The following is a 16,322-nucleotide window of genomic DNA, read 5'->3' as shown; positions in this document are numbered from 1 at the left end:
GTCACACAGCTCTTTTCTACCTGACTTTAATGTGAGGTTGAGAGAAAGCATGGACCAGGTTTCTCTACTTATCAGGAATTACTATTTATTACAAATAAATAGATTCTAGTGACAGGAAAACAGTTATGAACAGTTGGCATGGAACTTTATATTTAAAACTCTACACGTCTTATAACATGCCCTCCATACACATGCAGACAAATATACATGCTATGCGTGAAAGGAAAACTGAGGAAGTAGCTCAGTGGCTCTGACAACATGTTCATTGAGATGATTGGCTCGTCAGGACTTGCTTTTCAGCGAAGTCTCTCTTGTCCAAGTACTTTTACCTGCTTGCAGGGACATAGAGATTTATAAAATGTCTGATCAATTTGTTATAAGGAATGGCTTTCAGGGAGGGAATATAAATTGGCTTTCTTCAGGCTTCAGGTTTTTTTAACTCCTGAGATAAAGACAATACCTTCCTTTGCAAAGGTCCAAAGGCTTCTTGTTCACATCCACAAGCTGTTTAGCTATGTGGAAGCCAAAATGGTTATTGGCAAACAAAAGGCCTTTGCTATTGATAACTGGTCACTGCTCCACAAATCAATCAGCTACTGGTTGCCAGATGAATCCCATTTTGTACGTACTCCTGGCTCCAGTTCATCTGCGATTAAACTTCTCCAACTAGTTGAACACATGAAAATGTATGTAGCCCTTACAATAAATGCTAACAGCTTACTTATAAGTAGTTAGAGACAAAGAAAATGCAGATGCTGAAATCCAAGTTGACAAGCAGCAAGCCAAGCAACATCAGGAGGTGGAGAAGTCGACGTTCCGTGTGTAACCCTTCTTCAGGATGGGGCTGGGTGTAAGGGGAGCTGCAAATAAAAGAGGTGGGGGTGGCAGGGTGGTGAGGTGGGGATAGATGGAGACAGATAGAAGGTTTGACCTAGTTGGTGGACGGGAGGGATGAATCCGTAGCTTGCTGAGAGGAATGGAAGGGAGGGGAAGGGCTGGGAAGGGAGTCGGGGGATGGGGAGGGAGGTTATTTGAAATTGGAGAAATCAATATTGAGTCCTCTGGGCTGTAGGCTGCCCAAGCAGAAAGATGACATTTTGTTCCTCCAAATTATGGTTTGATTCATTGTGGCAATGGAAGAGGCCAAGGATGATCATGTCACAAAGGGAGTGGGATGGGGAATTAAAACGTAGAGGTCCACTCTCCAGACCCACCTTTGTCAGTGGGTTTGATGGTGAACTAGGGGTTGATGCAGGGAGAGTGGAGTGCTGCATGTTCGGACGGGGTGAGGTTGGAGTTGCTGAGTTGGGGTGGAGAAATTGAGGTGGTCAATGTCACGTCAGCAATCAGCAATGAAGAGGTCTAGGGCAGGTACAAAGGGTTACCAGGTGGATGGGGAAGGTTGGAGGCAGACCTCCCAGTCATCACTCATTTTAATTCCCTTTCCCACTCCCTTTCTGACATGACCATCCTTGGCCTCCTCCATTGCCACAACGAATCAAACCGCAAATTGGAGGAACAACACCTCACCTTCTGCTTGGGCAGCCCAGAGAACTCAACATTGAGTTCTCCAGTTTCAAATCACCTCCTTTCCCATCCTCCAATTCTCTTCCACACCCTCCCCCTCCATTCCATTCCTCCCTGCCACGTACTGGATTCATCTCCCCATCAATCAACCAGGTTATACTCTCTGTCTCTACCTATCCCCACCTCATCACCCTGCCCTCTCACCTCTTTATCTGCAGCTCCCTTACACCCATCCCCAGTCCTGAAGAAGGTTTACATCCGAAACGTTGACTTCTCCATCTCCTTATGCTGCCTGGCTTGCTATGTTCTGCCAGCTTCCTGCTTATAAGAAGTACTGCAATCCCATCCACAATTTTTTTAAAATTTCAATCCACTCTTGGGAGACATATATGGAGCTTGCACATTCTCCTGGTGTCTGCGTGGGTTTCCTTCCTGTGCTCCGATTTCCTCCCATAGTCTAAAGATGCACAGGCTAGGTGGACTGGCCATGGGCAATGCAGGGTTATGAGGTGGATCAGGGTGGGCTGCTATTCGAAGGGTTGGTGTGGACTCGGTCTGAATGGCCTTCTTCGACACTGTAGGGATTCTATGATTCTAGACAGAGAGAGACAGAGAGGTGTTGAAAGGGGGGGGGGGGGGGGGGTGGGGGGGGGGGGGGAAGAGCTTATCTTCAGTGGTCAGATGTTTCAGCTGTATTGTCCAAACATGAAGTCATACCCAATCGAGAAGTTGTTACTACGCAGTACTCCTGAACCCTCATAACTGGTTGATAAACGAAAACTGTCATAGCAAAACTACAAGGTGGTGGATTACAGATTAACCATGCAATGAATCCTGCTAGCTTTTTTTAAACTGCAACATTTTCTTTCATGGCCTGTGAAATAGTCTCTTTTCCATTTTTACATCTGTAGTCCAGCAAAGTAAATGAGGCTAAAGGAGGTTCCTCCTTTTTGAAATCTACACTGACCAATCACAATTATAATTTTCAATTTTTAGATATTCTTCTACTGTCTTTGATAATAATTCCATTATTTTCATGGACATGTTCTGTACTCATTCTTAAATACTGGAATTACTTATCCATAGTTCTCTGGCACAACTTTTTGCCAGAAAATTATATATGAGGAGCAATACATCTGCTATCTCCTCTCCAAGCTATTTTAAAATACACAGATGCAATCATCCAGACCAAGGGCTTTACCCTTTTAACTGGCTTTATTTATTTTCAGTACATCCTCTTTTCATTGTGGATTCCTGAAGATATTAATTTATCCTTTGAATGAACACTAAGGAGATCATTTACTGGGAATGGTAACGTTGTGGGTGTACTGGTCTAGTATGCGAGAGCTGATGTATTGTTGTATGGTCACAAATTTAAACTCCAGTACACCCTGCTAAGAAATTTCAGTTCTGTTGGTTAGATAAAAGGCTGAATTAAAAGCTGTCAGTAACAGTGAAAATAACAAAGTGACATGATGATAAAATTGTCATAAAAACCCACAGGGTTCTCTAACATCCCATTAATCTTGCAACCTTACCTGGTCTGGCATACATGTGACTCCAGATCCACAGTAGTGTACTTGACTCTTAAATGCCCTCTGAAATGATGTAGGAAACAATGCACTTGTGTTAAACTGCTGTGGAAAGGTCAATTAAGAATTGTATAAACAAATGGTACCAACCTATGTATTGGACACAGTAAAAGTTCAACCATGCAACAGATACTAAGGAATACTCATTCCAGTCAATGTTACAAACCTTACTCCAGAGACTCAAGAGATAATATGGCTGAGGAGGAAGCCTCTCGGTCCAACATATCCATGCCTTTTCTCTGTGGGACAATCCATTCAGTTCCATTCCCCATCCCGATCCATGTAACCATATAAGTGTATCTCTCTCAAGCCTATCTAATTTCCTGGTGAAGTCATTCATCATTTCCACATCCATCATTTCCTTACACAGTGAGTTCCAGGTCATTACCAATGCTGAGAAACGTTCTTCCTCATATCCTTCTTGTATTTCTTGTCCAGAATTTTAAATTAGTGTCCCCCATTTCTTGTACCAACCATTAATGCAAACAGCTTTTTTTGACTACATTATCTAATCTTGTTAAAATCCTGTATACCTCCATGAAATCTCCCCTCTATCTTATTTTCTCCAAGAGAAACAACTCCAGCTTCTTCAACTTAATTTTGTAGCTAAAAATCACTCTTCCTTGAAACCATTCTGGTAAATCTCCTGTTCACACTTGCTAAAGTCTTAAGATCCTTCATAAAGTATAGTGATCAGAACTGACTGAGCTAGGGCCTAAACAGAGCTTTCCAAAAAGTTCGCCCCCAGCTTTTGTCATCAATCCTTCTATTTTCAAGATAAAACCCAATATATTTTGCTAAGAACTCTTTCAATATCCCCTGCCACCTTCAATAACCCCAATGCTCCAGTAGCCCCAGGCCTCTCTGTCTGGGAAGTTGTGCTGAAATGGAGAAAACTGTCCTACAAATAAATCAAGCAACAGCCTGACATGCTCTTCCATCATCATCCCCAGGTAATTTCTGTGTCACCAGAGGTGGTGGCTGAGCAGTACATTGAGAGGAGACAGTAGCCCAAGGAAATTTGTACTACTGACTCAAATACCAGTAAGCCACATATATATTAAGTCAAACAGAGTCAAAGAAATTCTGTGCTGATTACCATCTGCCACCTTCATACAACTGATAAATTGGTACTCCTTCACTTTTGAACATACTTGGAAAGGCAAGGAAGGCAGCAGGGACACAGAACTTACATTGGCTGGGGGACTTCAGTGTCTATCACCAAAAGGAGTTTGATAGCGCCATAACCAATTGAGCTGGCCAAATTCTAACAGAGATATTTGCCATAATGCCTTGTGACAGTTGGTATGTCAACTAACATGAGAAAAATAGTTTACTTGACCTCGTGCTCAGCATCTACTTATCGCTGATGCGGCATATCTCCATGACAATATTGGTAGAAATTACCCTTTCCAGGTCTTGTGGAGATGAAGCCCCATTTTATACCAAGGACAACCCACCATTATGTTGTGTGCCACAACACCTGTGCTGAGTGGAAGTGGGATAGATGTAGAACAGATTCAGCAACTCAAAACAGGGTACCATGAAGCATTATGGGCCATCAACAACAACACAATTATGTTCAATCACAATCTATAACCTCATGGTTCAACATACCCCTCACTCCAGCATTACCATCAAGCCTCAGGATAACTCTGGATCAATGTGAAGTGCTGGAGAACACATCAGCTGTAAAACCAGATATACCATAAAAATGAGGTACTAACCTGCTGAAGTTACAACACAGGGGTACATAAATGTTAAAAACAAATATTGCACGTTGTACAGTGCTGAAATGAGCTCATAACGACCAAAGGGTCAAATCAAGGTTTTGCTGTCCTTCACTATTAATTCACCACCATCATTCACAATTCAAACAATTGGAGGATAAATAATTCCTCATGTCTATTGGCAGAAACAAAACCATGTTAAAAAAACAAGGTTGTATCATTTGCAATATGCCAGTTTCATCATTCACTCTATTTCATATCGAGAAGATAGTTCTGTCCAGGAATCAGCAAAGGCTTTTGGCACCAGTAATTTTCTTTTACAGTCGTTCAAGGAATCCATCCCTAGTTGTCCTGAAGTGATGTTGGGAGTTTCATTCCTGAACTGCTGCAGTCCATTTGGTGTAGGTACACTGACAATGCTGTCACAGAGTGAGTTCCAGGATAGTCACTTCCTTCAACAGTGAAGGAACAGCTATTTATTTCCAAGTCAGGACAGTGAGTGATTTGGTGGGAACTTGCATGTGGTGGTGTTTACATGTATCTGTTGCCTATGTCCTTCTAGACAGTATGATCATGGGTTTGGAAGATGCTATCGAGGGAGTTGCTGAAGACATGTTCTTCAAACTATCTGCATCCCTAGTTATGCTGTTCCAGTACAGTTAGAACACTGACATCTATCTTACAAAAGCGGAAATTGCCCAGGTATTTTCTGCCCACAAAAAAATAGGACAGATTACCACCCAATCAGATTCCTCTTAATCAAAAAGTGTTGGAATGTATATTAGAATAATGTAAATAATTACAGATGAAGATTGCCATGTAGAATTCAGAATGTTTGAACAGAAGGGATCTTCCAGCATGCTGCTAGACTACAAAGGTTTGGCAGGCAGCCATGCCATGTGACATTGTAAAATACAGCAGAGGCGGCAACTGTAGGAGTGCCAAGGGCAGGTGAGCCAGTTGTTATATGCCTTGTCGCTGATGAAGGGCAGGTGACCAACTATCAGCTTTGACATTTGGTTTTCTGTTTCAGTATTTGAAATGCAGATACACATCTCTGCTTAACCATGTACTGGACTTATTTTGATTTAAGCTACTCAGCAGGAAACTGATGAACCATAACCACTGCCCATTTTACTCCCTGCCAGATATTACTTTTCATTAAGTCTAAAGTAACATCACATGATTTAAAACAACAGAAGCCTGTTAGTTTCCTGTCAACAGGATTGGGTCAAAATTACTCTATATTGTTGCTTATGATCTGTAAACATTTCATCATCTTGCATGTGTATCAGACATTAGCCATATAGAGTACAATCACATTACCATAATATTTTGCTAGCTACCGCATGCAACTTCTCCATGCAATTTAGTACCATATCCTACATGGTGATATCTAATATTTCTCGCATAGAGAAGCATTCAGCTTCTTTGAAGTCTCAGTGTAGATGTGTCATGATAATTCATCTTTTCAATATTACAATTTTCTCAGTTATTTTAAAGTTTTGTTGTTTATGTATTGCGTAGAATATTCTGAAAAGTTTAAGGCAATGTTCATTGACACTTGGCATCACTTGCCCCTGAGCACGTGTACCAAACTAGAAACGCACACTAGGCAAAATCCAAGAAACTACATTACCTTGTAGAATTCCGATAACCTCACATGCAAAGGAACTGTGCATGCATAGGAGAGTGGGAGGGAGTGTGAGGGATGGAGGGAAAGGGGTTAAGATAGTTGGGAATGTAGGGAATTGAGCTAACGTTTACATACCAAACTCTAGTTTGGCAAGAGATTGCATTGAGTAGATGTGGTAAATCAAGAGTAGAGTTAAAACTAGCAAGAAAGGCATTAATATAGGACATAGTAAGCAGGAAAAGATTGGAGTATGAATCAATAACTCAACTGACAAATGTGATTCGAATTTACAAAGAGAGTAAAGGAGTCAAAAAGGTTCTGTATTTGAATGCTTATAGCATTTGAAACAAAACAGATATTGAAAACACAGATAAAAATGAATAAGTAAAATCTGGTAGCCACTCCAGAGATTTGGCTGCAGGATGACACAGATTAAGACTTGAATCTTGCAGGGTAAATCTTCATTTAGAAACAACAGGAATTTGGAAAAGTTAGATGAGGTTGTTCTGATAGTTAATGATAATATTACCACAACGGAGAGGAAGGACCTAAGTTCAGAAAACCAAGATATGGGAACAGTTGGGTAGAATTGGAGAGGCGACGGCGATGGGAAAGTGTGAGGCCATGCTCTTTGGTAGAAGAAAATAGAGGCATGGACTATTTTCTAAATGGGGAGAAAATTCAGCAATCTGAAGTGCAAAGGGACTTAGGAGTTCTAGTCCAGGATTCTCCTAAGGTAAACTTGCAGGTTGAGTTGGTAGTTAGGAAGGCAAGTATAATGTTGGCACTTATTTTGAGAGGAGAGGCGGCACAGTGGATCAGTGGTTAGTACTGCTGCCTCACAGCACCAGGGACACCAGTTCGTTCAACCTTGGGCGACTCTCTGTGTGCAGTTTGCATGTTCACGCCATGCCTATGTGGGTTTCGGCCAATTACTCCTGTTTCCTCCCCTGTCCAAAGACATGCAAAGTTAGGTGGATTGGCCAAATTAAGATGCCCATAGTTACAGGGATGTGAAGGTTAGCTGCATTAGCCATGGGAAATGCAGGGTTACAGGGATAGGCTAGGGGGGATGGGTCTGGGTGGGTTGCTCTTCAGAGGGTTGGTGTAGACGTCTTGGTCTGAATGGCCTGTTTCCACATTGTGGGGATGCTATAACTAGAATTTAAAAACTGAGGCTTTATAAAGCTCTGGTCAGACACATTGAGAGTATTCTGAGTGTTATGAAGATGTAAGGGGTACTGTACCTTTAAGAGAGTCGAAAATTAGCAAGGACTTAGAGAGGCACAGAGAATCCGGAACAAGGGGTCACATTGCAATGCTTGGTCAGAACAGCTAGCACTGGTTAGGCTGCTATGAGACGAAAACAAATTCAAATTTTTCCAATCAATTTAAATTATGCCCCAAGATACCAAACTCCAATCAAGTCTGAATTTGGTATTTTGACAATATTAAAACCAATGAATCAATCTGATATTTTGGGATATAAAACCAGAAAAAATTGAACAGTTGAGAGAGAACTGCCAAAAGACCAACAGATGTCGCCTGCTAGTGAGAAATCTCTGTGAGGTACCTTTCTGGAGAAGGTGTTTGCACAGAAAAGAACATCAATACCGACCTGGAGAGCAAATCTACAGTCGAAGATACAAAGAGAAGATTTGACGGCAGGCTGGTTTTGAAATTTGAATTTTTCTGTAATTCTTAATCAGGGGTTTTATCTGACCAGTATTGTAGAGGGGGGGAGGTAAAAGAAAGGTTTAGATAAATGAGTTGTAAATAGTTGTTAATTAATTATTCTCTGTTAGACTTTAAAAATAAAGTTGTTAATTTTTACTTTAAATAGTGACTTTTTGGATAGTTCTTTGCCTCTTGAATTTTCACGGATTAGAGCATGGGGTAAATCTTTTCTGTGTTGCTGGTTTAAATTAGCGGGGGGGTGGGGGGGGTGGTGATTATTCCATGTTGTAGCAGTGAGCAGTTTTGAGCCCCATACCTGAGGAAGGATATACTGGTCCTGGAGCGGGTCCAGAGCAGGTTCATGAGAATGATCCCAGAAATGAAAGGCTTAACATGTTACGAATGTTTGAGGACTCCGGATCTATACCCGATGGAGCTTAAAAGGATGGGAGGTCCTCACTGAAACTTATAGAATACTGAATGGCTTGGACATGGTGGACATTGGGAAGAACACCTCTGGGACACCCGCACCAACCAACCCAACGACCCTATGGCTGAACACTTTAACTCCCCCTCCCACTCTGCCAAGGACATGCAGGTCCTTGGCCTCCTCCATCACCAGACCATGGTAACACGACGCCTGGAGGAAGAGCGCCTCATCTTCTGCCTTGGAACCCTCCAACCACAAGGGATGAATGCAGATTTCTCCAGCTTCCTCATTTCCCCTCCCTCCACCTTATCTCAGTCCCAACCCTCGGACTCAGCACGGCCTTCTTAACCTGCAATCTTCTTCCCGACCTCTCCGCCCCCACCCCCTCTCCAGCCTATCACCTTCACCTTAACCTCCTTCCACCTATCGCATTCCCAACGTCCCTTCCTCCAAGTCCTTCCTCCCTACCTTTTATCTTAGCCTGCTTGCCACACCCTCCTCATTCCTGAAGAAGGGCTTATACCCGAAACGTCGATTTTCCTGCTCCTTGGATGCTGCCTGACCTGCTGCGCTTTTCCAGCAACACATTTTTCAGCTCTGATTGGTGAGAGTGACCACATACAGACTTTGTGGAGACCAAGTCCTGCTTTCACACTGAAAATGACTTACATCATGTTGAGAGGCACATTCATCATGCTAAATGGCACAAAACTCAAGCAGATCTACCAATTCAACACTGGGTATCTATGAAGCACCACAGGCTATTGGCAGGAGCAGAATCCAGTTGCCATGTCTACCAAATTTAAAATGCCCAAGTATGGAAGACTTAAAAAAAGGCATCTTCCAGTCCACTTTACATGTCACATTTTTCATTACTCTTGTCATTGAGCTTTGTAATTTGATCAACTATACCAATGGCCTTCTGTAGGACTGTGTAACTTTAAGACAATTTGCTTTATTCAATGAAATTTTTATCACTGGAATTAACATCATTTTAATATTCTGATTAGTAATATTAGATTTTGTTAAGGGGATGCAAAAATATATATCTTTTTAATCTGCCAATCTATTAACTTTCAAAATCTCATTGCTTATTCACATTCGATGTTGAATCTCAGCGATGCTCTTCTTTTGGAAGGGTTGCACAGCAGCGAAGGAGTTCTCATTTATAACCATATCTACACTAAAATAGATTATTTCTGCTATGCCACATGGAATCACTATTCTTTTCTGTAATTTCAATATATTGCCATTCACAAACAAGTAGAATTTTCATACACTTTGCATTTATTTTGATCCTTACTGATGAATCTAAATAACATTTGAAACAATCTGTTCCACATACAATCTAAATGCAACCACTATCAAATATGGTGTAATTAAATGAATGTCTAATGTCTGGTAATGAAGGCAAGGCTTTTTATGATTAATACAATGATTTTGTATTAATTTTCTTCAATTTGTGAACTGCGCATCACTTCAAAAACTCTTCCTGCACTTTTGGCAGCTTATTCTGTAATGATATTTGGATCACATTTGAAAGGTAGGTTAACTGTTGCACAGACATTAATTTACCTATTATTTCTACTCCAATCCTGCAAGATATACGATAATTGCTCTTCATAATTCCTTCTGTCTGTGGTTCTTTCATTCAACTAATGCTAGCACCTTGCATATGAACGTTCTCATAATGGTGTAATCATTAAATCTTCCATCCTTTCTGACACTGTAGAATGTCCCATTTGTGCCAGAGACTGTTGAAAACACCTGTATCCCTAAGAATTTGTTTTAAAGCAGCAACTTTGATTCAAAAGGCCTTTTGCCAAGAAACAAATTCAAGTTGAGTTAAAAAGGCTTTCCATACATGCCATATTAGTATAACACAGCAATTTTAATACAAACATGGAATTAGGAATTTTCAAATTGAATTTCTGCAGTCTTTTACATGGTTTGTTAAACTCGGTCAATTCATATTCCTTTATGGAATAACCCTGTATCTTTTGAAATCTAACAAAATCTGACCATGTCTTGTTGGCACCTAATGGCTATTTTTACTTGTAAATTTCATCCATGAAGCTTAACATAAGGTTTAAAACTTCATTAGTGTCCCACTGACATGAATCTGGCTCATAAAATACTTACTTCTCAGCTTTTCGTTCAGAAGTGCCAGCACCATTCCTTGTCTTCTCTTCCATAATACATAATCGGTGTCCCCATAGACAACTAATTTTTCTACTGGTCATAAGGTTCAGATTTAGAGAATAGTGGCAGGCAGAGGTAAACAACCAGGGTAGCTACTCAATTTTGTAGTTTGTTGTTATTAAAGATAATTTCAGAGCAGCTTTGTCCAGACAGAATCATGACGTCAAAAGTAATTTTGGCACATTTAAAGTTCCTGCTTAACAAAAAGGAATGGAAGTTGATAAATGCTGTGTGAAGTGCTAATGAGCAGTATGAATGGTAGAAAATGGGTTGACTGTGGTAGAAGTAACCCATTCAAGACAAGACCCAGGGATGTGGCTGCAGGTTGAAAATGCAGAGGAGGAGGTTCATATTCTGAAATTGTTATATTCAATGATGAGTTCTGAAAGCTGCAAGCTACTTAGGCTGTTGACATTCCTCGTTGGGCTTTGCTGAAGTACTATAGCAGACCTGAGGCAGAAATGCTGGCAAGGAAACACTGTGGCATGCTGAAATAGCAGACAACAGGAAGCTTGGGGTAATTTTTACGGATACAGCATAGGTATTTCCAGCACAGCCAACCCATTTTCTACTATGCACACTTGTCATTTGCACCCTACCTGGCATGTATCACCATCTGGGCTTATCATTAGCAATTCTTTTGTTTGCCTGTCCTTTCTTTCATTTTTCTCACAGCACCATCTCCATCCTCTGCACTCCACTTCCCATCATCAGTATTAAAACCACCCTTTCCTAGCTCCTTTCAGTTCTGACAAAGAGTCAAAGATTCTGTAACTACAGATGCTGTTGGACCTACTGAATTTCTCTAGCATGCTTTTTGCTTGCAATTAAAATTAATTGTTAGTGTAATTTTCCAACAAGAATTCAACATGCATCATTCTGGCTCAAGGGCAGGAGAAGCAACTAATGTGCTCGGATTAACTGACTCCTCATTTTGCCCTCCAGCCACCTTTGAGGATGCACACCACCACACCACCACCTATCCCTCCCCCCCTCCCCACCGCCCCCCGCCATCCAACCTACACTTCTGCCCAATGCAGCTCATAAGCAGACAATGGACATTCACAATGTATAGAATTATGTGCAAGAATTCATTCTTCAGTGTAAGTAAAATATATTTGAACAATTAATGTAATTATAATAGTGCTTCTTTAGTAAATGATTTCCATAATTTTGTTTACCCAAAGTCCTGTTCAGACATTCAGACCTCAAGAAATCGAAGTAATTTTAACTTCAATAAAACAGTTTACTGCTGTTTTGTACAACATGGATATGCTGCTGACTTAAATCTTTAAAGATGAAGTGAAATTGTATGCACCTACAACATTCTATATATCAAAAACAATTCAACTTACTTTTGATGAAAGGTCAGCTTCAACAAACTGCCATATTAAAGAGACCAGCTGAAGATTATGATGTCAACTTTGGTATAACTTATTTTAATAATGTTACAGTATCTGCGTGCAGGCTCACAAAATATGTCCATTCTTCATGATTTGTTCAAATTTTCAGTGCACCACACTTGTTTGTTTGGAATTCATGGCTTGTTACTCAATTTTGAACTATTTTCAGTCATTTCTATAACTGAGACATTGTTTTCATTTAATTATTCTCCATGTTTTTTTCTGATACATGATCAAGAATCATGCACATGGTACCAATTCCTAATTTCCGGTTTTGGAGTACTAAAACGTTTTCTTTTTTTAACCTTTAAAACGTTCATTTTTTAAAAAAAAAGCACATACAGACGCCTCAATATTACAAAAAAATTGGAAAGGAAATGACTTCAAGAAGATAAAGGCCTTTCTCGATTAAACAATTCATTCCACCCTTTGCTATCAATTACGATATTCCACAACAACCAAAAAAATGTAGAAAATACGGTAGGGTCTTGACAGCAATGACATAAGGACCTGATGAATATCTAATTTCAAAAGGTTCATATCGACAAAAAATATTCACATTGGCTATTATTTTTAAAAACTAATTCTCAATTATAAGACAAACATACTACTGTTTAACCATCTCGTTTCTTCTAAACTCCTGGAAGAACACCGATACTTACAGGGTACTGTCCGTAGGTAGAGGTTATCGCGGATAATCTGCTGAAGTTCGTGGTCAACCGAACCTTTTTGGAACCGTAAATTGAGGTAGTGACGAAGGTCCTTGTCAACAGTGCCTCCTGTAAAACAGAAGAACGGTTACATTTCGTACTCCTGAAAACAGCACAGTCGTCAGAGAGCAAGGAGTGTGTAGCGTCTGCTGAATTGTCAGCGATAGGAGCGGGGTTTAACCAAATCCCACCCAGGTCTGTACCGGAATAGTGCTCACCGTTATCTCATCAGCAAATAAATTATTCACGCAAAACATACAAGATTCGATAGCCAACAAATCTCAATACGAGTTGTTAGATTGGGTTGAACACACCAGAGACAGCAATCAATGATACACTCCTTCAGTCGAGTGTTCAGCCCATCTCCATGGTCTGAAATGGAAATGAATTCGTTTCACTCTTTGTTGTATTTCACGCCCTCAGAGCTGCTGTGATTTAACCAAAATCTGGAACTACTTTTAGAAATTCCTGTATTTTTATGCTCACGGGACTAAACAGCTCGAACGTACTGTCAGTAGTCGGTCACTCCACTCCCACAGTGCAGAATTTAACCCATCGACAAGAAACGTCGGTCGCTGCAGGCTCGGCGCACACAAGAAAAGCGTAGAAACTCGTCTACTGCCACCGTCTCACCAGAGCACTGCTACTCCAGTTGCACTCATTCTTGCTGCATTTTTTGCCTGGAAGCCCTGCTCCTATTCACAGGTTAAGCGCCAAGCAGCGCTGACCTCTTCCTTGCCCTGTCTGTCGTAATGTCACAGCGTGTCCGTGCAGGCACCAGAGATATACAGTAGCAAGGTCCCAAGGGAGCAGCTCACAGCAATTCGCTCATTCCTATTGGCTGTGAAACCAAAGAAAGATTCCATCAAGACGTGAAGCCCGCCGACTGATGCAGATGCTTTCTGGCAGCCTGTGAAAATACCGTCCGTACAACAACAGATGTACTCAGACGACTGACATAAGCTCGAATCACTCACATTATGGAGAATGCAATGACATACGGGCACGGGCAAAACATGATGTAATTGTATAGAGACGATTCATCACGGTAACTTGGTGTGGCACCAAGCCAGGCCATGGCATGGCATAAAAAACAGCAAATGGATTGGTAAACAAGGGGGTTTAAGCTAACCCGCCCTCCCAGATCAGGACAAGTTCTGATTTAACGCTCCATTGATTTTGGTTAAGTTAAAATCGGTGGTTGAAATTTTTCACTTTTACTTGTTTTGAAATATGAAAAATGTGAAAACAGCAACGTGCAGCATGAGTTAGCTATTTTGTTTTATATACTATTTGTAAAAATATAATATATTTGGTTAATAACATCTAAACAAACGTTAGCATTTTTATCAATTAATATCTTGTATCTGGTGGCATCACAATATCTTCGTACTCCGAATGCTTTTTGTATAAACTCTCTATCATGAAAACTAGAAATATAAACTTCATCCGGCTGCAGATATTGCTTTTTTCTGATAAAACAAACTTATATAATTGTGGATAATTTGAACACACGAAAAAAGTCTAGTTCAAAAAGAAAAAGATAAATAATTTTTTTAATATATTGCCTTTCAGGATGTCAAGGGGCCCCAAAACACTCTGCGACTAACGAACACCTACTTATGGCGTGGGAAAACTGTTGTGACATAAAGGAATTGGGTTACTCATCACAATTTCTCTTGGCACCACTATGAAATACATCTTCCATCCACCCCTCAGCATTCTACATCTGGGTCCACTCAGGTGGACTCTTCTTCACTCTGTTCTGAAAATGTGCAGGAAATAATCAGAAAGGCAAATGGAATGCTAGTCCTTTTATTTCACAGATAAACAAGCAAGTAGAAATCAGGCTTCAGTTATACAATGCTCCCACTGTCATAGTTTTGAATCCCATACTTTAACCTTTGATGGTAACCTGCAAGAAATAAATTACAGAGGGGAATACACAAACCCTATTCCGTAGAATTTAAAAACTAAGGGTGATTTGATTAATGTTTGAAAGATGTTAAAGTGAGCGCATAAGGTAGCCAAAGTTTAAAAAAAAAGTTTCAGGTAGGGAAGTCCAGGACATGAACATAAGTGTTATAAAGCTAAATTACACATGAAATCCCAAATCTCTTCATTAGGGCACCTCTGAACAGAAATGGAGATAAAAGTTTACAACTCTCCTACAAACAATTGACATTTGATTAATTGTAAATGTAATTCTGATATTGAGATTTTTTTAACGAAAGGTGTTCAAGGATTATGCATAGGGATGGAGTAAAGTCACATAGAGTCATAGAGGTGTACAGCATGGAAACAGACCCTTCGGTCCAACCCGTCCATGCCAACCAGATATCCCAACCCACTCTACTCCCACTTGCCAGCACCCGGCCCATATCCCTCCAAACCCTTCCTATTCATATACCCATCCAAATGCCTCTTAAATGTTGCAATTGTACCAGCCTCCACCACATCCTCTGGCAGCTCATTCCATACACGTACCATCCTCTGCGTGAAAAAGTTGCCCCTCAGGTCTCTTTTATATCTTTCCCCTCTCACCCTAAACCTATGCCCTCTGGTTCTGGACTCCCCCACCACAGGGAAAAGACTTTGTCTATTTATTCTATCCATGCCCCTCATAATTTTGTAAACCTCTATAACGTCACCCCTCAGCCTCCGACGCTCCAGGGAAAACAGCCCCAGCCTGTTCAGCCTCTCCCTATAGCTCAGATCCTCCAACCCTGGCAACATCCTTATAAATCTTTTCTGAACCCTTTCAAGTTTCATAACATCTTTCCGATAGGAAGGAGACCAGAATTGCACGCAATATTCCAAAAGTGGCCTAACCAATGTCCCGTACATTATCTCCCAACTCCTATACTCAGTACTCTGTCCAATAAAGGAAAGCATACCAAACGCCTTCTTCACTATCCTATCTACCTGCGACTCCACCTTCAAGGAGCTATGAACCTTTATTCAGCAACACTCCCTAGGACCTTACCATTAAGTGTATAAGTCCTGCTAATATTTGCTTTCCCAAAATGCAGCACCTTGCATTTATCTGAATTAAACTCCATCTGCCACTTCTCAGCCCATTGGCCCATTTGGTCCAGATTCTGTTGTAATCTGAGGTAACCCTCTTCGCTGTCCACGACACCTCCAATTTTGGTGTCACCTGCAAACTTACTAACTGTACCTCTTATGCTCGCATCCAAATCATTTATGTAAATGAGAAAAAGTAGAGGGCCCAGCACCGATCCTCGTGGCACTCCACTGGTCACAGGCCTCCAGTCTGAAAAACAACCCTCCACCACCACCCTCCACCTTTGAGCCAGTTCTGTATCCAAATGGCTAGTTCTCCCTGTATTCCATGAGATCTAACCTTGCTAATCAGTCTCCCATGGGGAACCTTGTTGAACGCCTTACCGAA

At 40.9% G+C, this 16,322-nt stretch overlaps 1 protein-coding gene across 18 annotated transcripts in view; it reads right to left on the bottom strand.

The window, feature by feature from the left end:
* The window catches only part of magi2a (membrane associated guanylate kinase, WW and PDZ domain containing 2a), a 685,460-nt gene that overhangs the window by 408,727 nt on the left and 260,411 nt on the right, over positions 1 to 16,322 (bottom strand). For 15 of the 18 annotated variants that reach the window (XM_072562648.1, XM_072562647.1, XM_072562643.1 and 12 more), the window contains one exon: positions 12,860 to 12,976. In XM_072562648.1, the coding sequence (XP_072418749.1) occupies positions 12,860 to 12,976 (117 nt within the window). The other 3 variants (XM_072562644.1, XM_072562646.1, XM_072562645.1) reach the window with 3 other exon arrangements.

This window comes from Chiloscyllium punctatum, chromosome 44 (genome assembly GCF_047496795.1).
Source record: "Chiloscyllium punctatum isolate Juve2018m chromosome 44, sChiPun1.3, whole genome shotgun sequence".
NCBI lineage: Eukaryota > Metazoa > Chordata > Chondrichthyes > Orectolobiformes > Hemiscylliidae > Chiloscyllium > Chiloscyllium punctatum.
The sequence above is the reverse complement of the archived record's forward strand: the minus strand, read 5'-3'. Positions and strand labels throughout refer to the sequence as shown.